Source organism: Pelophylax lessonae, assembly GCF_965119305.1.
Source record: "Pelophylax lessonae genome assembly, chromosome: 5".
Lineage (NCBI taxonomy): Eukaryota > Metazoa > Chordata > Amphibia > Anura > Ranidae > Pelophylax > Pelophylax lessonae.
Genome location: NC_138772.1, coordinates 417,676,004 through 417,701,146, shown reverse-complemented (window position 1 = coordinate 417,701,146; position 25,143 = coordinate 417,676,004). Strand labels below are relative to the sequence as shown.

At 48.5% G+C, this 25,143-nt stretch overlaps 1 protein-coding gene across 1 annotated transcript in view; it reads left to right on the top strand.

The window, feature by feature from the left end:
* The window catches only part of PRKDC (protein kinase, DNA-activated, catalytic subunit), a 1,165,045-nt gene that overhangs the window by 34,314 nt on the left and 1,105,588 nt on the right, over positions 1-25,143 (top strand). Inside the window, exon 4 of the mRNA XM_082258689.1 lies at positions 1,112-1,186. Coding sequence (XP_082114815.1) covers positions 1,112-1,186 — 75 coding nt within the window. The remainder of the gene's footprint in view (positions 1-1,111; positions 1,187-25,143) is intronic.

Below are 25,143 nucleotides of genomic sequence, written 5' to 3'. Positions count from 1 at the left end.
TCTTATGTGAGAAATGGTGGAGTATTGTCTGATAGACAACACAAACACAGCTCTTATCGGGGCACATTAAAGGGGACCTCTGACCATACTATTAAAAGGGGACCTCTGACCACACTATTAAAAGGGGACCTCTGACCACACTATTAAAAGGGGACTCTGACCACATATGTTCTAGCGCCCGTTAATTTAACGGGCTTAATGTCTAGTATACAATAATATTTGGCCGGAGATTTCTTTCTCCTTGGCCGCTGAACTTCTCTTACTCTATGTATATTATTGTATTTATGATTACATTTCTTCTTAATAGATATGAACACAAGTTCTTTATAATTGTGAAACAAACACTCTGTCAGGATAAGACCCCTGAAGAAGCGGACGACATACCGCGAAACATGTTGGGCAAGATCTACACATTATGTTCATAGTGGTAGCATGAGTCTGTTATTCAAGTTATACTTGATTTTAATGTAATATTATATGTATCTGTATTTGTGCTTCTCTTTTTTATGAACTTGATTTAATAAATTTTCATGTTGTTATGATCTGATATCTTTACTTTACCGTACCTTTAAAGTCCCCCTGCCTCTCAGTTTCTCTTTCTTTCTATCCAATTTATTAGGGACGGTGGTACATTTCTTTATTTATCATCACTGACACCCCAACTATTAAAAGGCAAAAAATTGTTTTTATTGCATTTTTTCAAGTGTTGGTAAACCATGCAGCCCCTTCTCCTGTGCATCCTTCTAAAACACACAAATCAAAGGATTTTTCTCAGCTCTAGCAGGCAGGCGGCCAGTGACCTCTCACACGTGATCTGTAATTTGAAACCTAAGTGGAGGGAATGGACACACCACCTCTACACACTGTCCTAGGGAAACATTGACAGCAAACGCTCTCAATCACCCGCTATCCCCTGTGGGTGTGTGGTGCCCCATCACCCAAAATTGTCTGGTGTCCACTCATGCAGATAGTAAAGAAGGGGTCAGCAGAGAGAAATGACTTTGCTTTGGTTTGAGGCAATTTTACGCTAAAGTATGATATGCTTTGTTCATTTGTCAGGTTTATAAACACTTTAATCTTGTCATTGTTTTACCCATATCTTCTTTTCTAGAATGTGTGTGTTGTTGTTTACACAAAGGAAAAATTTGCAAAATGTAAAGTAGCTGCTTTAGATCTCCTTATAAAGGTAAGAGATAGGTCTTGTACATTTTTTATGTAAGCTTAATATTTGCATTTTACATATGATCTTTCATTTTTTTTTTTTTGTACAGTTAAAAACATGTACTAATAGAGATTAAGGCTGGGTTCACACTAGTGAGAACACAGACGTCACATGTGATTCGCACCGTATTGCTGTAAACATGCGATCTGTGTGCCGTCCAAATTCAGCCATACAAACCGTATGGCTGAAATCTCATTGCATTTGCACCAAAATGGTGCAGGACCCTTTTTTTGGTCCGCACTGGAATCGGATCACAAGGGTGTCAACGCCTATGTGATCCGATTCCTGCACCATTTCACAGTTCACACTGCGATCTGTGAACCGATCTGGGGTTCCATTACTTTACATTGACACCCGCAACAGTTCGCAGAGGGCAGTCTGCACTGTCTGCGAGTGGGATGCAATGCGGGAACCCGCACTTTTTCCCCGCATGGAACAAGTGTGAACCCAGCCTGAGTGCTAATTTTTTGTGTTTGGCATTTTGGCATTGAAATGGTGCATTTACAGTGTATCAAAGAAAACACTCTCTTGTTTTAGACAACACATAAATCCCCACTGCTCCTTCTGTGTTTAGCATTCTGGAAAAGATAGTGTTAACTTGCCAAAAGATTGCCCATGAAAACAATCATTCAGATAACAAGAAATGTTAATAATTATAATAATCTAAAAAAAGACTTATTTTAATGAGACCATTAACCCTTCTATTTCCATTTTCCAGAGCTTAGATGTATTTTTTCCTGTATAGTTTGATGCTGCAAATGCGGCCTGTAATTATTTGATGGTGAAAACGCAACAAGGGCCCATGCCAACAGGCTTTGAACTTGTGTTGATGGCATCAGTTTGAAACCTTTTTAGAATTCATTCACAGGTGGATTTGACCTGCTTCAATCAAGTTTTACATTCTCATAGGCTTGTTTGGGAATGCAGAACCCATTTGAAGCAAACAAAAGCTCATATACACAGACCCTAGAGCTAATTGTGGAGCTTTGTATTTGTATTTGGAACTGACTCACTCCTTTAAACCACTTGCCCGCTGGGCACTTATACTCCCTTCCTAACCAGGCCAGTTTTTAGGTTTCAGCACTCTCACATTTTGAATGACAATTACTCAGTCATGCAACACTCTACCCATATGAAATGTTTGTCCTTTTTTTTTTTTTTTTTAACAAATAGAACTTTCTTTTGGTGGTGATTAATCACCCCTGGGTTTTTATTTTTTTGCGCTATAAATGAAAAAAGAACATTTTGCAAAAATAAAATAAATGCATTTTCTCAAGTCGTCTTCCTGGACAGCCCATGAGACCTAGGGCTCCTCCTACCAGGACAGGAAACACATTCCAATCAAATAAAAGGCGTCGCCCTTGTCCTCACCTTCAGTATTAGTGCTTCCTCCGGGCAGGGTGTCTGGAACTGTCCTAAAAAGATGGGAATCGAACTAATGCATCTTCTCCTAGCCCAAGTGTGGTACCCTTACTTGTTGCAATAGGGGCTGACCGCTTCTCTCCTGTATCTCGTGGTCCACAGGGGCAGGACCGGGGAAGTCGTCAGTGGATCGCAGGAGGAGTCTTCTTCTGTTAGTGGCGGTGTCCTTGGAGCAGCACAGGCTGTGTACCCGTGACGCCGCCGATTCAGCTGGGAAACCGGCAAGTTTGAATTTGGCGCCACGAGCGGAGAGGGTGGAACCCCAGCGTTGCACTCTGTCCCTAGGAAGCGGCACAGGTCACTTCCAGCGCAGTGACGCACATCCTCGGGCGCCGGAAGCAGTATTTCCAATTTCCAAAGGCGCGAACAGGAGATGTCTGGGCCGCCGGTGTAAGGTAAAGCCCAGCACAGGCTGCAGACAACCAAACAGAGCAGGATGGATCCCACGACAGCAGCCACTCAGGCGGTAGAGGCAGGCTCTGGCACCGGCACCTCCCAGGTAAGCGATGGGGAATTTTCCCTTCCAGCATATACCTGTGGTGGTCTTTTTACCCTTCCCTCCCCCTTTTAGTTAAATCGGGTTGGTAGAAGAAGGCACTATTTCTTTACTCTGTACACAATGTGTGGGTGGGTGAATTGGGGAGTCATAACTTATTATGTGTTTTCTATTGTTATAGACCAAGGCTCAGGACAAGGTCCAGGTGCAGCCCCCCAAAAAGAAATGTGCAGTTTGCGGGACCAAGCTAAGTTCCACTTGGAGCAAAATGGTTTGCCGCACATGTATAGACAATCTTGTTAAAGATGACCCTACTGTATCCTCAGAAAGGATATTGACCTCAGTAAGGGATGAGCTAACCTCAACTTTCAGTTCATTTAGGACCCTTATGGATAAGTTACAAACTCCAGTACAAGTCCATGTACAATCCCAGGTCCCTACATCTGTGTCTAACCCAACACGAAGGACACTAGGGAGCAATCAGAGTCCCCCCATTCCTCATTTGAGGAGTCTGGATCTGGGGAGGAACCCAGGGAAAAAGAATCCTATAGAGATTCCAGATTTAAATTATCCCTTGATGATGTAGATGAACTACTTAAAGCAGTGTATGCCACACTGGAGATTGAGGAGGAGAAGGTGCAATTATCCAAGCATGATCTTATGTATGTAACTCATAAGAAAAATGCTAGAGTTTTCCCTGTACACAGCTCCTTGCTAGATACAATTAAGCAGGAATGGGAAAAACCTGAAAGGAAACCATTTTTTCTAATCATTTAAAAAGGAGGTTTCCCTTTGACATCAAAGAGCAACCATGGAATAAAATTCCAAAGCTAGATGCCCCTCTTGCCAAAATTTTGAAAGGTATAGTTCTGGCATTCGAAGACATGGGTTCACTTAAAGACCCAATGGACAAAAGGCCTGATGTCATGTTGCGCAGAGCTTGGGAAGCCTCGGCAATGAGTCTAAAACCAGCTTTAGCATCTACCTGTATAGCCAGACATTTGGAGTTATGGCTTTCACAGATTCAATCCCACTTATTAGCTTGGACACCTAGGGATCAGATTGTTAAATCCTTCCCCCTTTTGTTTCAGGCAGTAGGGCTCTTGGCTGATTCTTCCGCTGAGTCAGTTAGAATGACAGCCAGAACCTCAGCCCTAGTAAATTCAGCCAGGAGAGGTCTCTGGCTTAAGTCATGGTCTGGTTTTAAGAGAAAACCCCCTTGGTATCATGTGGGACTTAATAGGGAACAGTGATTAGTATATATGAATAATCAATTATGTTATTCTAAAATATTTTATTGAAAATTAATATCATTCTTATCCTTATACTCCTACTATTACACAGGATATAATGAATTTAACAACTTATTATGGCCATACACATAATGGCTCATCCATTACATTGTAGCGATACATAATACAAACATGATGCTACTTAAAGGAGTGGTATGTAATCCCATCAAGGATACCCTTAATACCCTTAAGTTGTCTACACAATTTTTTCAAGTCATGGTCTGGTGACTGTGTGTCCAAAACACGCCTCTGTAGTCTCCCCTTCACAGTGGATCATCTCTTTGGCCCTGGACTGACATAAGTTCTGGAATATACTGCTGACAAAAAGAAATCCTTTCCAGAAAAGAAAAGATTTAAAAAAACCCCATATACTCAAAAGTTTTTTCAGAGCAGGGGCGAACAGCAAGGACCACAGGAGGTGCAGACCGGGTACAAAAAACATTGGACCGGCCACAAAGGTAGGGGTGGGGGAAACATCCTGTTTCACCCTCCTCAGCACCCCGCCAAACCTCTATGACTCCTTTCACAAAGTGGGCGGAAGATTGAGGGCCTTCCTCCCACAGTGGAAGAAAATGATATCAAGCCCATTTATCCTGAACCTAATATCCACAGGGTACAGACTGGAGTTCAAGTCCCAACCCTTAGAGAGGATATTAATTACCAGTCTGCCAAAGGATCCAGCCAAAGCAGCTGCGCTAAGTCTCCAGACTGGAGACTAAGTAGATCAGAAGGTTTTGATACCTGTTCCAAAGGAGCAACAGGGGAAAAGAGTTTTTTCTCTTATGTCCTCTGACAGTCGCCGCCCCTCATATAGTCTTCACCAATGGGTATTGACCTCTTATCCACAGGAGTAAGCTAGGCAGAAGATTTGTTATAAACACAACACTTTGCATAGACACACCTATAGGGGGCTGTCCCTCTGGTCCAATACCCCCGGCTAGCCTCATTCCAAATTCAGTTTGTCTTTTGCCTAGCTAGGAGTAGGCAGGCTTCCCTGTGCTGGGGCTACAGTCTCAGCCTTTTCTTCTGTTTTATTACATTTTATTTTCTGCTAAGTGTGTTTTTCTTTGCACTGATAGCTTTTTATTTGTTCCTGTGCTTAGTTAGTCAGACTTCGGAAGACTACAGCGTTTGCGGAGCTGGGAATCGGACTGGTTGTACTAGAGCCTTACGGAATCCCAGCCCGCCATCGAGCGTTTAGCAGGCTAAGCATACAACCTGGCCTCACAAACGACCTGTCCCTGTCCTCAGAGACAAAGCCCGCGAAGTGGCCACTTCGCTAGGATTTCTCAACTGCGGTACGCTGCGTGTTGCTTGAATCCTGTTTGTCTGACGGCACCCCCACCACCCGGGGTGGGAGGCTTCCCGTCGCAGAGTGGCACCCACGAATTCGCATGGATCGGTGAGTAACATGCTACCCCCTCTGTCTATACATTGTACGCCCGGGGGTGTGTGTGGGGGGCCTTCTCTCATGGGGATGGCAGTCTGTTGGAGTCTGTGTGATCCCCTCATGTCTGTCTGTGCGGTCCCTGCGTCTCCCTCACGGTCCCTGCTGGGGCGCTATTTGCGGTCATGCCCCACTGTGGGGGGTTTGCGGGGGTCCCTGAGTCCCTTGGGAGTGTTTTGTGTCACTTTAGGGGTACAGACATAGAGGTGGGGGGCCGCTGCGGTGTAAAACACGCGAGGGACGCCATTTTGGGTGTGGGCATGCTGTTTTGGATTCATGTGTGGGCATTAAGAAGCCATTTAACCTAGTGTATCCGCACCCTTTCGGGCGCCATCTTTAATGTGGGCAGTGTATGGTTCGGCGGCCATTTTCCTGGAGCCTCCCCATAGAGTTACATGGGCAACCATTTTTCCGTAGTTCCTGTTTGGGCCTCTAGCGGCGTGACATCACTTCCCTTCTTCGGATCGAGCGGGAAGCTGGTATAGTACAGCTACACTTCTGGGGGGCTTTTCTATCTGTTTTTTCTGGGTCATGCCTTACTGGCAGCTATGTTACCTTGTATTTAGCGGCACATGCTGGTCTGCTTTGCGGCGGGGTCCGCCGCTGACGCTGATTTAAAGGGCCAGCGCCCGAAAAAATTTTAAGTAGGTTTTTTGGAGTCCCAGGGCAGCATGTTTCCCCCAGCGCTGGTGGAGGGTTCAGGTATGCCTGAATCTTCTGCACTAAGCTCCCTTCCTTCTGCACTTGCGACTTTAGCGTCTTGTGGCTCTGTTGATGTCTGAGCGGGCTTTTAAAAAAGACCCAGACTGTATCAGTCTATTTATCCTGAGCTAGATATGGTTGCCATGGACAGTGTACCCCCTGAAGGGTCTCAGTCCTCTCGGTCGGTCGGTCGGGAGGTGGAGGGGGTCGACTCCCCCTCTGGGTCGGCCATAGAACGCGCAGCAATGTCTGTGCTTCTGGTTCTGTTGTGTATACACTGCATTTAAGGAATGAGCCCCACCCGCCGGGTAAGCGGTCCTCCTTTGGGCCCCGCAGGACCCAGAAAGCGGCTCAGGTATTCCCTGTCCCGCTGAGTTTCACGTAACGGTGAATGTACAATGGCGCAATTTAATGCGCAAATCTTGTGGTACGTACGCGGTTTCAGTACCATGGTCCCTTTGCGTCTCCCGACGGATTCACACTGGACTGTGGCCCCTAAGGTGGACCACACGGTATCTGGTTTACACCATGCCACTCTGATGGCCATGGATGCTTATCCGGTGCTTAGAGACCCGGCGGATAGGCGAGTGGGATCTCTTGCCCTCCACTCCTATGTGGTGGCAGGTTCCTTGCTGAAGCCCGTGTTCGCCTCAGTAATGGTCTCTCAGGCTGTGGTGGAGTGGACTGAGGTGCTCAGACGCACCCTTGTGGCTGATTCCGCCCCTCCTGCTACTTTGAAGATGGTGGACCAAATTGTTCAGGCGGTTTTATGCCTGTGTGATGCGGCCTTGGATGAGGCTCCTTTAGCCTTAAACTTCTCTGCTGTCGCAGTGATTATCCGTCGCCTTGTGTGGCTGTAGAACTGGTCGGTGACCAGACTTCCAGGACGATGGTGTCTGACATCTCTTATGCAGGGAATCGCCTTTTTGGGGACTCCCTGGGCGAGTTGGTGAAGGGGGTCACTGGGGGTAAAAGCACTCTGCTGCCCCATGTGTCCAAGGTTAAGTTTTTTTTCTGCGGTAAGCGGGGCCCTTCCTTTAATCCTAACCAGGGGTCCTTTCATGCCTTTAAGGCACATGACAAGGGTGAATCCTTCCAGGCCTCTGGTGGCCAGAAGAAGCATTGGGCGGGCAAGTCTATAGCCGCCCACTCTGGCACGGCGGCCCCGTTCGCCATTCAGGACAGATGGGTTTAGGAACTCATTCGGTCGGGTGCAAGATCGAATTTCGATCGCGCCCAGCAGACAGATTCTTTCCCTCAAATCTTCATTGACCCCAGATCGTTTTCATGATCTTCAACGGGCAGTTTAGGATCTCCTCGCCCAGGTGTTGCATCTGGACAGGTTTTCGGGGGTTTTTACTCAAATCTGTTCGCAGTGTCCTGAAAGGAGGTCAAGGTGCGTCCGATTCTGCACCTAAAGTTTCTAGACCGCTTGTGCGGGTTCAAGAATTCCGTTGGAATCCCTCTGATCGATGGTGGCCTCTCTGAGCTGGGAGATTCCTGGCTTTTAATCGACCTCAAGAATGCGTTTCTACACATCTTTATATTTGAGGGTCATCAGAGGTGCCTCCGATTCGCAATCGCAGAGGAGCAATATCTGTTCGTGGCGTTACCTTTAGGTCTCGAAGGGTGTTTGCCAAAGCTTTGGCTCCTGTTCTGGCCCTGTTGCCGGCGCAGGGGATCGCAATCCTTGGATATCTGGACGATCTCCTGTTAAGGTCGAGTTCCAGTTCAACTCTGTTGCGCAATCTGTCAACCACGGTTCAGACACTCCAGGAGTTCGGGTGGGCCATCAACTTTCAGAAGTCCACATTGTTCCCTTCTGTTCGTCTCCCTTATCTGGAAATGGTCCTGGACTCCGCCCTTGCGAGAGTTTTTTTCCTGCCGGAGGACATACTCCGTACTCTGCTGAATGAGGTCAGGTCCCTCAGGGACATCGAATCCTCATCACTCAGGACCTGCGTGCAGTCCCTAGGTTTGATGGTGTCAGCCTTCGAGGCGATGCCGTTTTGCACAGTTCCACGCGCGATCTCTGCAAGCGGAGATCCTAGCCAGGTGGGACAGGCATCCTCAGTCCTTGGACAGGAGGATATCTTTGAGTCACCAGGTCAGAGCGGACCTTTTGTGGTGGCTGCAGTCTCCGGCTCTGATGGAAAGGAAGTCCTTCCGGCTGTTGTTATGGTAGGTGCTCACCACGGACGCCAGCCTGTCGGGCTGAGGTGGCATTCTGGGCAAATTGTTTGCCCAGGGCACTTGGCTGGGGGAGGTATTCTCCCTACCGATACATGCCTTGGAACTGAGCACGATCAGACTGTTTGGTCCGTTGGTGGGATCGTCTTCAGGGCCACCCTGTGCGGGTGCAGGCGGACAACACCACTGCGGTGGCGTACATCACTCACCAAAGGGGCACCAGAAGTGTCCGGGTGGCCAAGGAAGTGGCCGAGATTTTGCCTTGGGTCGAGACGCGGGTCTCTGCGCTTTCGGCAGTTCACTTTCCGGGTATGGAACATTGGCAGGCCGACTGTTGGAGTCACCAGACCCCGGCAAGGTGGAATGGCCTTGCACCCGGAGGTTTTTTCAGATGCTGTGTACGCGATGGTGCGCCTCCTCTATACAACCAGGTGGGAAGGCTCGTGGCAAGCACGCGCAATCCTCTGGCAGCTTCCTCTGACGCGCTGGTGGTGCCTTGGAATCAGTTTCGCCTGATTTACGCCTTCCCCCCGATCCAGTTGTTGTCTCGGTTCCTTCGCAGATTGGTCTCGGAACCGAGGTTGGTGGTCCTGGGGGCCCGGACTAGCCGCACCGGTCTTGATTCGCGGACGTCAGGCAAATGGTCGACGAACCTCCCTGGCGGCTCCCCTTACGAGGCGCTCTGTTGTCTCGGGGGCTGTTCTTCCAATCTCCTTTACAATCGCTGGCCTTGTCGGCGTGGCTGTTAAAAGCCAGATCTTGAGAGGCCGGGGTCTCTTGTCGGAGATCACTCCTACCTTGCTTAGAGCTAAGAAGGCCTCGTCCGGTAAGATTTCTTGTCGTACCTGGAAGGCTTGCTTCGCCTGGTGCAAATCGTAGGGTTTCCATCCTCACTACTTTTCAGTGGCAAGGGTGTTAGCCTTCCTGCAATCCAGTGTGGACGTCAGTCTTGCACTGTCCACTGTTGAGGGTCAGTTTTCTGCGCTGGCCATTCTTTCCAGCGCCCTTTGGCATCAAGTTCCTTGATCCGCACCTTTATCAAGGGGTGCGTCATTTGGCCCCCCTTAATCCCTTGGGACTTGAATTTGGTTCTGTCCGTTTTGCAACGTCTTCCCTTTGAGAACATCCGGGAGATGCCTCTGCTTGCACTGTCACGGAAAGTTGCCTTTCTGGTGACGATCACATCTGCTTGCAGTGTGTTGAAGTTGGCGGTCCTATCTTGCCGCTTCCCCTACCTGGTGGTTCATAGGGGTAAGGTGGTCTTGCGACCTCATCAATCCTTCTCTCCGAAGGTGGTATCTGGTGTCCATCTCCATGAGGACATTGTTTTGCTTTCACTGTGTGTGAATCCTACGCATCCTACAAGGTTTTGCCTTGTATTCCTTGGATGTTGTCAGGGCGATCAAGGTTACCTGTCGTCTACGGAATCCTTCCAAAAGTCAGATTCTCTATTTTTTGTCCTTCCTGAGGGCCTCGGAAGGGTATGGCTGCGTCTGCGGCATCCATTCCTGTCTGGTTCCGATTAATGATTGTACAGGCTTATTCGCCTGGGGATCGGGTTCCGCCCTTCCCTGTCACGGCGCACTCTTCTGAGCGGAGGGTGCATTTTGGGCCTTTCGCCATCAGGCGTCGGTGTCCCGGATGTGCCAAGCGGCGACATGGTCGTCCCTGCACACCTTTACAAAGTTTACAAACTTGATGTTTCGGCATCGGCAGATGCCTCCTTTGGCCGCAAAGTTCTGGGTGTGGCAGTACCTTGGGGGTGGCATGGCATTTTTAGCCTGCCCCCTCCTGTGGGGGTTTATTTTTTCCCCCTTGGTTATTTTACCTTCCTGGGGTGTTCGCTCCTGTTGAGCTTTCCTGTTACCCAGTGGGCTACCTTTTTGGTTCAGATAAGGTTCTTTTATCTGACCTTGGGTGTTTCGTTACCTTGAGACGGTTGCGTTTCCCACCCCTCATGTCTACACTGCTTTGGGACATCCCATTGGTGAAGACTATATGAGGGGCGGCGACTGTCAGAGGACTCGGAGAAAGGAATTTTATGGTAAGATTTTACAAAAATTCCGTTATTCCCACATTTTTGTGATAAGAAAACCCTCAGGGAGTTATCGACTGATTTTAAACCTACGAAAATTAAATCTTTTGATAAGATACAAGCATTTTCGCATGGAAACAATTTATTCCATAAGAAGCTTGCTGTATCCAAAATGTTTCATGGCAACACTGGATTTAAAGGATGCCTACTTCAACATCCCCATTCACCTGGCTTATCAGAAGTTCCTAAGACTGGCAGTGAAACTAGGACCAGAGGTCAAACACTATCAATTTCGGGCACTGCCCTTCAAATTATCCTCAGCCCCCCGTATCTTCACCAAGGTCCTGGGGGAAGCTTTAGCTCCATTGAGACTGAAGTCCATTATAATCACCCCCTACCTGGACGATCTCCTGGTAGTGGCGGATTCAGATCACAAACTAAAAGAGGACCTCCATATAGTTCAGGAGTTCCTTGGATCACTGGGATGGATGATCAACAAATAGAAATCTTGTCTGGACACCCTCCCAGAGAGTGACCTATCTTTGATACGAGATCTCCTCTCTGGATCAAAGGATTTTTCTCCCAGAACTCAAGGTTTGAAAAATGTTTCACATGGTAGCTTCTTTACAGACCAGCCAGTGGGTCTCACTCAGGGACATAACAAGAGTCATAGGCCTCATGACTTCGTTTCCCAGCTGTCCCTTGGGCAAGGTACCAGCAACGTCCCCTCCAATGGTTCCTGTTAAAGAACTGGGACAGACTTCCAGATTCCTTGGAACTGAAGGTGAAAATTCCCACCAAGGTAAAAAGAACCCTATGGTGGTGGAGATCACCTATTCACCTTACAGAGGGACAAAACTGGGTTGTTCAAATATCTCAAAGAATAACCACAGATGCAAGCTCTTCCGGATGGGGGGCCCATCTCCAGAGAACCAGTTGGCTCAGGGAGAATAGTCCCAACAGGAAGCTCAGACCTCGTCAAATCAGAAAGAGCTCATGGCAGTACAAAAGCTTTAGAGGTCTTTCAGATGAACATAAAGGGGAGTCATCTGCAGATTCTATCCGACAATATAGCTACAGTGGCGTACCTCAACAAACAGGGAGGTACACGGAGTCAAGGGTTACAGAGCATAGCCCAGAAAATTTTTCTCTGGGCCGAGCTGAACCTGGCATCCATTTCAGCTATTCATCTGAAGGGGACTCAGAATGTCTTAGCAGACCACCTCAGCCGCCACCTGGTGTGTCGGGACAATTGGTCCCTCAATCCTAAGGACTTTGCAGATATTGCAGTCAAATGGGGCCTTCCAGAAGTGGACCTTTTTGCAGCCCAAACAAACAGCAAAACAAAAGAGTTTTTTTTTTTTCCCTGTATCAATGGGATCAGTCCCTGGGGGGTGGACGCCTTTGCGAACCCCTGGTCTTTCAATCTCTGCTATGCCTTCCCTCCAGTCAGGCTAATATCAGAAGTCCTCCGGAAATTTCTCCAAGAGGACACAAATCTCATTCTGATAGCTCCCTTTTGGCCCAAAAGGCCATGGTTTTCACGCCTACAGGCCCTAACCTCCAAGCCTCCAATAATCTTGCCCTGGAGACAAGACCGGTTGACTCAGGGTCCGGTGACCCATCCACACATCAAATCCTTGAACCTAACAGCTTGGTATCTGAAGAGCAGATACTAAGTTCCCAGGGATTCTCAGACAATAATAGTAATTAAGACCTTGATCAATTGTCGAAAACCTGTCACGAGAGCTATATACTCCAAAGTATGGAAAAGGTTTCACTCTTGGATGGCTGAAAAACACAGGCCATCTCCAGATGTACCATCTATTTTGTAATTTTTTCAAGAGGGCATCGATAAGGGCCTCTCCCCTAGTACCTTGAAAGTGCTGCCATTAGCATTTTTCTTCAGTACTCCCTTCGGGAAAATCCCATTATAACTAGATTCTTCAAGGCTATTGCCCAGGCTAGGCCTCCAGTGGTCAGAACATGTCCAACTTGGAACCTATCTCTGGTCCTTCAGGCTTTGGTAACGGTCCCTTTCGAACCCTTGAAGGACTTAACAGAAAAACTACTCACTCTGAAAACTTAATTTTTAGTTGCAGTAAAGTCAGCTCGAAGAGTTAGTGAACTGCAGTCTCTCTCAATCAGAGAGCCCTTTCTTATGATTTTTGAAGACAGAATAATGTTAAAAACTGATCCAGGGTTTTTACCTAAGGTAGCTACTTCCTTCCATAGAGCACAGGATATTGTACTACCTACCTTTTTGTAGTTCTCCAAATAATGAAAAAGAGAAGAATTTTAGTTTTTTGGACGTCAGAAGAACTCTTCTGACCTACCTGGAGGTGACTAAAACCTTGTGGTGTGGTACCCTATTCGTGCTGTTCTCTGGTACACATAGGGGTGAAAAAGCTTCAAAAGCCACCATAGCTAGGTGGATAAAACAGACTATTACAGAAACCTATTTAGCAAAGAATGTGGTTCCACCAAGTATCAAAGCACATTCAACAAGGGCCTTGTCCACGTCTTGGGCCGAAAGGGCTGGTGCCTCACCAGAGCAAATCTGTAAGGCAGCTACCAGGTCTAACTTTTCGACCTTTGTTAGACATTATCGCTTGGACCTCCTCTTCTCAGGAACAGGCATTTGGTCGAAAAGTGCTCCAGGCAGTAGTCCCTCCCTAGACTGGTAAGTTTCTGGCTCATCGTCTCATGGGCTGTCCTGGAAGACGACTTGAGAAAAGCAGAGTTAGACTTACCGGTAACTCCTTTTCTAGTCGTCTTCCAGGACAGCCGGATTCCCACCCGGTGACGTCTTTTATTTGATTGGAATGTGTTTCCTGTCCTCGTAGGAGGAGCCCTAGGTCTCATGGGCTGTCCTGGAAGACTGCTAGAAAAGGAGTTACCGGTAAGTCTAACTCCGCTTTTCTTTGTTTCGGTTATAATATTTTGCAAATTAGTAATTTTTTCTTCATATGGATCCTGCTACATATCTTTGGTAAAAATAACCCAAATCAGTTTATATTATTTGTTCTTTGTGAAAGTTATAGAGTCTACAAGCTATGGTGCCAATCATTGGAAATTGATCACACCTGATGTACTGACGGGCTATCTCATATCTTGAGACACTAACAAGCCAGGACAGTACAGATACCCCCCAAATGACCACTTTTTTGAAAGTAGACATTCTAAGGTATTTAGTAAGAGGCATGGTGAGTTTTTTGTAGTTTTAATATTTTACCACAGTTGTTTGCAAATTTAGGATTTTTTTCCCCACAAAATTGTCAAATCAACAGGTTTTTTTCCCACGTGGCATATGCATACTTGCAAGTACACCCCAGAACACATTCTGCAACTCTTCCTGAGTATGGCAATACCACATCTTTGAGACTTTTTCACAGCCTGGCCACATGCAGAGGACCAACATGCAGGGAGCACCGTCAGAGACATAAATTACACATTTAATTTCTTAATTACATATTACACTTTCGATGGCCCTGGAGCAATGGAAACGCCCACAAAATTACCCCATTTTGGAAACCAAACACCCCAACACTAATAATCTAGGAGGCACAATGAGCATTTTTTTTTTTTTTTTTTTTACACAAAATTGAAATTTTATAAGCAATTTCTAACACATAGCATGTACATAGCTAAATTCAAACCCCAAAATACATTCTGCTACTCCTCCTGAGTATGGCGATACCACATGTGTGATACTATTGCTCGTACAGCCTGGTCACAGAGGTCCAACATGCAGGGAGCTCCGTCAGGTGTTCTAGGGACATAAATTACACATCTAAATTCCTGACTACCTATTACATTTTTGTGAGGCACTGTAGTGGCACTGATGTGGCATGGATGAGGCACTAATGTGGCACGGATGAGGCATGGATAATCACTGATGTGGCATGAATGAGGCACGATTTAGCACTGATGTGGCATAGATGAGGCATGAATGAGCACGGATGAGGCATGGATGGGCACGAAGGAGGCACACATGAGGCATGAATGGGCACAGATAAGTGCTATGGGCATTCCAGATCCAGCCCACTCCCCACTGCTGCACGGGCTTCCTCCTTTCCTCACAAGCTGTACCGGTGTGAAGAGAGGAGAGAGCTAAACCGGACATGCGCCTGTTTGTTGACAAGTGATCGCTCTGTCATTGGACAGAGCAATCACGTGGTAAAGGGCTGCTGTTAATTGCCCTTTACCCCGATTTGTGATACGAACACTTCCGGGTGCGCTCCCCAGGTTGCAAGTTCGAGGGGACGCCATAGAAGAACAAGAACTAGCCAACCGCGCTGTGGCCATCAATCTGCTATGGCCTGGTCGGCAAGTGGTTAAACAACACAAATGCCCATTTGCACCCAATTGCTGCTCTGTCCACTCAAATTGCTTTATTTCAAGATGTATACATATACACTGCTTAAAAAGTGTTCCTTTCGTTTTTTGAGCAGTTAATAGCATTAACTCAATTAAACTCCTGCGATATTGATCTGGACAGTTCAATAGCAGAGGGGGTTGGTAATCAGTTTCAGCTGCTTTTGGTGTTAAAGAGATGGGCAACAATGAGATGACCCCCAAAACTGGAATGGTTTTACAGGTTGAGGCCACTGAGATTTTTTTCCCCACTCCTCTTTTCTGACTGTTTTTCACTAGTTTTGCATTTAGCTAGGGTCTGTGTCACTACTGGTAGCATGAGGCGATACCTGGACCCTATAGAGTTTGCACAGGGGTCCAACTCCTCCAGGATGGCACATCAGTACGTGCCTTTGCCAGGTTTGCTGTATCTCTCAGCACAGTCTCAAGAGCATAGAGGAGATTCCAGGAAACAGGCAGTTGCTTTAGGAGAACTGGACAGGGCCGTAGAAGGTCATTAACCCATCAGGAGGACTGGTATCTGCTTCTTTGTGTAAGGAGAAACAGGATGAGCACTGCCAGAGAACTACAAAATGACCTCCAGCAGGCCACTGGTGTGAATGTCTCTGACCAAACAATCAGAAACAGACTTCATAAGGGTGGACTGAGGGCCTGATGTCCTCTAGTGGGCCCTGTGCTCACTGCTGGGCACTGTGCAGCGCAATTGGCATTTGCTATTGAACACCAGAATTGGCAGGTCCGCCACTGGTACCCTGTGCTTTTCACAGATGAGAGCAGGTTCTCTTTGAACACATGTTACAGACGTGAAAGGGTCTGGAGAAGCCGTGGAAAACTTTATGCTCACTGTAACGGAACAGGGCACCCCTGAGCGGGTACCTCCGTTGACAGATGCTCCTTGTGCTTCCCGAGGGCTCCAAGCACTCCACCAGACACCGTAAGCACTTCAGACTCCACCAACCTGCCGTAGCTTGGTTAGGGTCTTGGCATCTCCTACCCACCCTGGACCTACGACAAGGCTCCAGGTTCCTGTGGGTGAACCTCTTTCCCCAGAGAGTGCAGCACGAACAAGCTCTTACACAAGCTCTTACAAGAGCTCAGTGATTATCCAAGGGAGTATGGAGGACATGGCAATCCTTTGCAGCAGATTGCCCCAATAAGAGACAGAACTCTAGATTGAGGTGAAGGAACTCTAAACAACGTTATTGAACAAGACTTATATACAGAATTTGGAACATCCCGCCCCCAACAACCGCTTTCCTATTGGTCAATTGTAAAGTACCTGTGGTCTCCTTCAGGTCCTCCTTAGCCATGCAAATGAGGACTTGAAAATGAGTCAGCAGGGATTGGTCAGATAGCTTGACCAGAAGGACTGCCATGTGCAATGAGACAGAAGCCCCCAGGGGGCAATCAATGTACACAATAGCCAGACACAGAACAATGGGAGGTCATTAGCACTTACAATGAGACGGGGCAATCCACATTCCCAATACACAAACAAAAGGAAAACCTTGCTGACATTGAAAGATATGTAATATACACAGCATTTAGGAATTACAGATTTCATGGCAAATGGGAATAAATCTTAATATTTCTATATGGAGATATTGCTGGCAAATATGAAGCAATCCAAACCATTACTTATCTGTCTTTAAATTCCAGTGATGGTGAATACCGTCACATATCTTCCCCCCAAAGGTAGACTAATCCAGGTACCAGACCTCCAATCGGTCTGTGCCTGAGTTAGTCGGGTAACAAGTCCCAAAGAGTCCATCCATCATGGCAGCTTCCTTGACAAAGTTCCACATAGTTTGTAAGTTTGTCTTGGCAAGGCGCATGGAGCTCTCATAGCCGATCAGTCTGTGAAAGTCTGGTTTGGGCAGGCCAGACTGGGCTTCTTGGGCACCCTGTGTCCCTAAAAGACACAGGGTGATTTAGACATAAGAGGAGCCTAGTAGGCTGAGAGAAGAACTTTCTAACCTCTCTAAGGTAGGCTGTGTTCCACAGGCCCTCCCAATGTCTGCACCCACCCAGTACCCCAAACAAATTGTCAGGAAAACAGTGTTACTCACCCAGCCAACCTCTGCCTCTCTCGCAGAACATACCCGCTGCTGGGGATAAGTGTGGACTGGCTCTTCCCCTGGGAGTCCTTTCAGCCGCTGGAGAGAAGACAGGGTGGTGGGGCTCACTTTGTCCGGCTGTTGGGGATCTGGGCCGACTGTCCAGCATCCCTGGGGTGTACAAATGAGGACTGTAGCTTTTGCAGGTGCTGGGCAGAGGTTGGTAGCACTCTGCCCTGTTGCCAGCTCTTCTGCTGGATTGGGATTGGCGAATACTACCCCCAGAACTTGGTTGGAGGTCTGGTGTAGAGAGGAGGGATAGTTTACCTCCTTCTCCTGGTATTCCTGCGGGGTAGGTTGGGGATCTGGACCGGCTGGCCAGCATCCCTGTAGGTCTGGTGCAGAGACTGCGGTCCCATCTGCACCATTGGGGTCAGGTCTGTTGTCTCCCTGGGGTGTACAAGTGAAGACTGTAGCTTTTGCGGGTGCTGGGCAGAGGTCGGTAATACTCTGCCCTGTTGCCAGCTCTTCTGCTGGGTTGGGGTTGGCGAATACTATCCCTAGGACCTGGTTGGGGGTCTGCTGTAGAGAGGAGGGATCGCCTACCTCCTCCTCCTGGTATTCTTGCGGGGCAGGTTGGGGATCTGGACCGGCCGTCCAGCATCCCTGTAGGTCTGGTGCAGAGACCGCAGTCCCATCTGTACCATTGGGGTCAGGGCTGTTGTCTCCCTGTGGTTGGGGAGAAAGATTAGTTGTCTCCTCTCCCTGGAAGGTACACTGCTGCTGGGAGGAAGGGTGACAACTTCGGCTCCCTGTAACTCCTGCTGTAGCTGGGGATCTGGGCCAGCTGCCCAGCCTCCCTGTAGGGCCAGTAGAGAGACCTCGGTCCCATCTCCACCTGCCATCGGTGGGTCTTCACAGTGCCCCCAGTCTGTACTGTCTCTCCAACTGAAGGGTTGTGGGTCTGGATCTGCCACCCAGGACTCTGGCTCTGCTTGCAGGGTACATTGGGGTGGAATGGAGCAGAGCAGGCGTTGGTAGTCCTGCTCCAGTTCCCACTCCATTCTGACCAGATGAATCAGGTCTGACCCCCAAGTCATCCGCTTTGGGGAGACCCAGTAGGGCTTCCCTAGTGTCCTGGATTTCCCAGCGCCGAAACTCTGCTGGACATCCAAAGTCCCTCTTCTCAAAGGCCTCCCACAGCAAGCCCGGGCCACTATAGTCCTCACCTTCCGGCATATTGTTGTCAGCCATCCAGTGGTCGTGCCGGGTGGCGTACCACTTTAGTGCCCGGTAAGCTTCATCCAGCCACATCTCCTTCCAAATCAGGTTCCACAGCTCCGTCACCCACTCATCCAGGGGTTGATCTCCTAGGAAAGGTAATCGCAGGGCAATGTATACCTGAAACTGCTGTTCTTCGCTGGGAAGGTTCTCTCTCCGCCTCCACTGCGCATTCTCTAAGGCCTCATACCACATTTCCTTTCGAGTGAAATCTCTCAAGTCCAGTATGGCTTCCTCTGATACAGGCCCATCCTGTTGGACCAAGTGTTGCTGCAACCTCCAGATAAACTCCTCCTCCTATGGGGAAGCTGCACGGGTGTTAGCTCGCTCCATAATGTTACCGGTGTCTCCGAGCTGCTTCTCCTCACACTAGGACGCTATCCCACCGCTTGCCACCAATGTAACGGAACAGGGCACCCCTGAGCGGGTACCTCCGTTGACAGATGCTCCTAGTGCTTCCCGAGGGCTCCAAGCACTCCACCAGACACCGTAAGCACTTCAGACTCCACAAACCACCGCAGCTTAGTTAGGTTCTTGGCATCTCCTACCCACCCTGGACCTACGACAAGGCTCCAGGTTCCTGTGGGCGAACCTCTCTTTCCCCAGAGAGTGCAGCACGAACAAGCTCTTACACAAGCTCTTACAAGAGCTCAGTGATTATCCAAGGGAGTATGGAGGACATAGCAATCCCTTGCAGCAGATTGCCCCAATAAGAGACAGAACTCTAGATTGAGGTGAAGGAACTCTAAACAACTTTATTGAACAAGACTTCTATACTGTACAGAATTTGGAACATTCCGCCCCCAACAACCGCTTTCCTATTGGTCAATTGTAAAGTACCTGTGGTCTCCTTCAGGTCCTCCTTAGCCTTGCAAATGAGGACTTGAAAATGAGTCAGCAGGGATTGGTCAGATAGCTTGACCAGAAAGACTGCCATGTGCAATGAGACAGAAGCCCCCAGGGGGCAATCAATGTACACAATAGCCAGACACAGAACAATGGGAGGTCATTAGCACTTACAATGAGACAGGGCAATCCACATTCCCAATACACAAACAAAAGGAAAACCTTGCTGACATTGAAAGATATGTAATATACACAGCATTTAGGAATTACAGATTTCATGGCAAATGGGAATAAATCTTAATATTTCTATATGGAGATATTGCTGGCAAATATGAAGCAATCCAAACCATTAGTGTCCCCTGTCCCAGGTCCCCCATCACAGACCTACTCCCCAGAGATACAGAGACCTCCATAATATCATGCCACCAGACATCAGACAGAGAGTCCCATCCATCAGATATATAGTAGTACCCCCCCCCCCCCAATCAAAGACGTCACCCCTCTGAGAGAGGCCAGGCCACTAAATAAATGTGCTCAACTACTACTCTCACTCCCATCATAATAATTAGTAGTTATACATTAGTAAGTTTGGACTTGTTGGTGGTACATACCTCCTGTGTGTGTGTGTGTGTTGTTGTGCACTGCATAGTAGTACCGCACTAAGGAGGATAGTGCTCTCTGGGCTACAGTGGCTGGCTGGCATGGCGGCTGGGACGATAAGGGTGAGGCGGCGCTGACTGGCTGCGATTGGAGACGCTTGGGGCTTCAAGTCCTGGCTGGCTGCAAGACAACGTGGACACTCGGGGCTCCAGCTTGGCTGGCTGGCTGCAAGGCGGCAGGTGGGACGCTGATACCACGAGGGGGATGTTCTTTACCGCTGCGCCTCGGTCAAAGAGGGAAGGAGAAGGGACTGAACCTTTTTTTATTCAGCTCCCACACTAATCCACCAATTGGCTTCCTCGCTGATCACCACTGCTGTGTTTTTTCTCCCAGGAGTCGGAGGGCGCGGCGCGGCTGGGTGACGTAATTTTCTAATCAGTGTTGCCGTTCCCCCGAATCTATGCAGAATTGCGAAGGGTCGCATCGCGATGCATCGATTTGCCTATTAAATTCAGCAGGCCTAATGATAACAGTATTCTTTTAAAGCCTAAAAAACTTACAATGCACTGTTCCAAATTATTACACACAGTAAGTTTCAAAACCCTTTATAGGTTGTAAAAAACTGAATTGCCAGTTGTTGTGTTTGCAGCATATTTATGAGTTTTTGGACAGTTTCTGCTTGAATTTGTTGGCAAGATGTCAGAATAGCTTCCCAGAGCTGCTGTTTGGATGTAAACTGCCTCCCACCCTCATAGATCTTTTTAGGATGCTCCAAAGATTCTCAATAGGATTGAGGTCAGGGGAAGATGAAGTCCACACCATGACTTTCTCTCCTTTTATCCCCATAGCAGCCATTGATGCAGAGGTATTCTTTGCAGCATGAGATGGTGCATTGTCATTAGGGATGCGCATCTTCACTTACCTCACGATTCAATGCGATTACGATTATTAGGGTCGCGATTCGATAGGATTCGATTCCGCGATGCATCAAGATGCATCACGATTACTGCCCAATGCCCATGCCCAGCCCACTGCCCAATGGTTTTCAAAACTTTATAAAAAACAAACAAACAATCAAGCAGTCCCAAATTAACCTTCCCCCATCCGGGCTACAGCCTATATACGGCTGCAGCGCGGACTCTAATTTTCGGGAGGCCGTTTTTAAACGGCCTCCCAGTGACACGCCCCCCGCGCGCTCCCGCGGAAATCTGTGTCGGCCGTGTCCCTTGGACATGACCGATCACGGATCGTGGTGAATGGCCAATCACAGCGGCCATTCACCATGTGATCGGGCCGTCCAATGAGCGATGATCTCCTATGTAAACATATGAGATCATCTCTCATCGCCGGCGCTCCTTCCTCACACGGAGCCTGCAGTGTGAGGAATGAGGGGGAGCCTCACAGCGCCGGGGACACAGGAGAATGTAATCAGGGCACTGATCACCATTGCCCTGATTACTAAAAGGTAAAAACACACACACAGTGCCCCCCCATCAATGCCCACAATCAGTGCCCGCCATCAGTGCCCCCCATCAATGCCCACAATCAGTGCCCATAGTGCTGCTAGTCAGTGCCCATCAGTGCCTGCTCATCTAAGCACTGATGAGCACTGACTGGCAGCACTATGGGCACTGTGTGGGCACTGGTGCTGCCCATCAGTGCCGCTCATCAGTGCCACCCGTCAGTGTCCAGTGCCGCCTCTCAGTGCCCAGCAGTGCCACCTCTCAGTGCCCAGCAGTGCCACCTCTCAGTGCCCAGCAGTGCCACCTCTCAGTGCTCATCAGTGCCGCCTCTCAGTGCCGCCTATCAATGCCGCCTATCAGTGCTCATCAGTGCGGCATATTAGTACCTCCTCATCAGTGCCCATAAGTGCCACCTCATCAGTGCCCATAAGTGCCACCTCATCAGTGCCCATAAGTGCCACCTCATCAGTGCCCATCAGTGCAGCCTATCAGTGCCCATCAGTGCCGCCTCATCAGCGCACATCAGTGAAGGAGAAAAATTTATTTTCAAAATTTACTCGCAGAAAATAAGAAAAACTTTTTTTTTTTTCAAAATTTTCTGTCTTTATTCTTTTTTTTTTGTAAAAAAATAAAAAACCCAGAGGTGATTAAATACCACCAAAAGAAAGCTCTATTTGTGTGAAAAAAATGATAAAAATTTCATATGGGTACAGTGTAGCATGACCGCGCAATTGTCAGTCAAAGTGTGACAGCGCTGAAAGCTGAAAATTGGCCTGGATGGGAAGGGGGTTTAAGTGCACAGAAGGCAAGTGGTTAAAGAATCCTTTTTATTTACTTCCCTGGACCCTGTCATGGCCTGCAAGCCCTGCATACTTTAGTGCACTTGCACTGCAAACATATAGGAAGGTCTGAAAATGAAAATAGCATAGCAGAGACAGACAACAACACTAGTATTTTATTAGAAGTAACAGTAAGATTAGTAAAAAAAAACTGTAGTAGTGCAGTTTACTGCTTCATAAAAGAAAATATTAATATAAGGTCTACCAACTTTTTTTTTTTTTATAAATTCAACGTTTATTGAAAAAGGAATAGGCATACAACATATGCATGAGCAGTGGTACAAGTCCAAAAACAATGTGCAAGCAGAAGATAATGTACAAGGGAATAATCAAAAACATATTTCAGGACAAGTGATCCCACAGAGATAAACACATAAGACAAGGTCTAAGAGCTGAATACAGGGCGTTGGCCCTCCAAAAAGGTCCGAACCCCAACCTCCGCCGGCAGCTATCAAATGGCCGGCCTATGGAGGCAGAGAGGAACCAATCCGGTGGCCCGCCCCACTCCTAAGTTACGTGAGGCAGGTAGAGTACGTATGCCTAGGGGAAAGAAAGTCCCGAAAGAGAGGAAGCATTAGTACAGAGAAGGGAAGGGGAGAACACAGTGTAGAAGGGGGAAAGGGAGTGGGAAGGAAGCAGAAAACGCAAAAGAAAGGGGGAGAAAGTTAAAATGCAAAGGAGGGAGGGGGAGGATGGCCACCCAGTCCGCCAACAGTCAGCTAAGCGAGCAAAGTTTTATATTCATCGGAAAAGCTGAACTCATGCCAATAGTACCACCGTTTGAGGAACTTCTCCATGGTGCCCCTGTCGGTCGCAACGAGGTCTTCCATTTCATTGATATATGCCACTTTTCGCAGCCACATTGCCACCGTGGGAGGGTGTGCCTGTTTCCAGAGAAGAGGGATACAGCTCTTAGCCGCCGTAAGTAGGAGCGGCAAGATTGACTTCCGATAAGAAGACCGCGGAAAGCTATTGTGGTGGAGGAGGAAGAGAGCAGGACTTAAAGTGCGGGTATGATCTGTGAACTTCTGCGAAATCCGCATTACCTCATTCCAAAAGGGTTGCAGTCTACTGCAGGACCAAAAAATGTGGAGGAGGGATCCCACCTCCTCCCCACATCGCCAGCAAAGATTTGAGCAAGAGGGGAACATCTTATGCAGTCTAGCCGGGGTGTAATACCACCTGGTCAAGAGCTTATAGCCGGCCTCTTGATACTTGGAGCACGGGGAAGTCTTATAGGTGAAAAAAAAAATACGTTCCACCTGGTGGTCAGACAGAGAGATCCCTAGATCCCTTTCCCAATGAGCCAGGTACTGGGGTCTGAAGGGCGGATCGGAGCTCGACAGAAGGCGATAGAGCAGAGATATGGTGTGGCGCAATGGAGAGTCCGAAGCACATAGATCCTCAAAAGGGGTAAGGCGTCTCGTGAACAAGGTTGCCGGTGGCAGGGATTGCAGGAAGTGAGCCAGCTGTATCTTTTGCCAAAACGACAATGTGGCAAAGGAGCGATCAGAGAAGAGAGTTTGCCGAGAGACCCAATGACCGCGGACAATAAAATGCCTAGCCTGGTGGCGACCGCTGTTCTTCAAGGCATGAAAGCCTGGGTCACTCAAGCCCGGGGAGAAGTCCTGGTTATCAAGCACCGGAAAGAGAGGGGAAGGAAAGGTCGCAATTGGGCCCTCTCCACACAGCCTGCGGCCCAACCCCAGGGTGGGTCCTATGGTCGGATGAACCGAGGTCCTGCGTGGCAAGGCAGAGGCACCCCAGAACAGTGACTCCGGTGGAGAGTCACCAAAGCTCCGTTCAATGCGCACCCATTGTTTCAGAGAGCCATGCACATGCCAGTCCAGAATCCTGGCCAGATGGCAAGAGGCATAGTATAGCGATGCGTCGGGGAAGGCCATGCCGCCATTCAGTTTGGGCATACGTAGAACCTTGAGCGCCAGGCGGGGGGAGTTCCGGAGCCATAGAAACCTACGGAAAACCTCATTGATCTTCCGAAGGAAGGCCTGGGGGACAAAGATAGGAAGGGCTTGCAGCACATAGAGCAGACGGGGCATGACATTCATCTTTATGATGTTACAGCGCCCGAACCATGAAAACATCCCCTTCTGCCAACTTTCCAAGTCCTTCCGGATATGCGCTAGAAGAGGAGGGAAGTTGCATTCGAAGATGCGGTCAGGGTGGTTGGGGAGAAAAACACCCAAGTATTTAATATGCGAGGAACTCCACTTAAAGGGGAAGTCCCTTTTGGAGAAGGGTCAGTAAAGCCGGAGGTACGGAGACCGGGAGGGCTTCGGATTTCTGATGATTGATTTTTTATGAAGATAGCTCTTCATATTTGCGAAACTCCTGCATAAGATTGGGTAGGGAGAGAAGGGGCTTGGATAAGAAGAAGAGAAGGTCATCCGCATAAGCCGCCACCTTCGGGGCGAGCGACGGTGAAACCCGGATCCCTCCTATATCAGCGTTCGCCCTAATCAACCTTAAGAAGAGCTCAAGGGTCAGAACAAAGATCAGCGGGGAAAGAGGGCATCCCTGCCGTGTCCCGTTGGAGATTTCTAAAGGGCCGGAGAGCAAGCCGTTGATCTTAACACACGCCGACGGGCGAGAGTAAATCGCACCGATCCAGGACAACATGCGCTGCCCCAGTCCAATATGTCTCATGGTCTCCAGAAGAAAAACCCAGTTCACCCGATCAAACGCCTTTTCGGCGTCCGTCGAGAGGAGCAACATGGGGATCTTCCGGGCACACGCCAAGTGCAGCAGGTCAATAGCCTTCGTGGTGTTGTCCCTCGCTTCCCGGGAGGGCACGAAGCCTACTTGATCATCTTCCACCAGCTGTGGGAGTAGGGGAGCCAGGCGAGAGGCCAG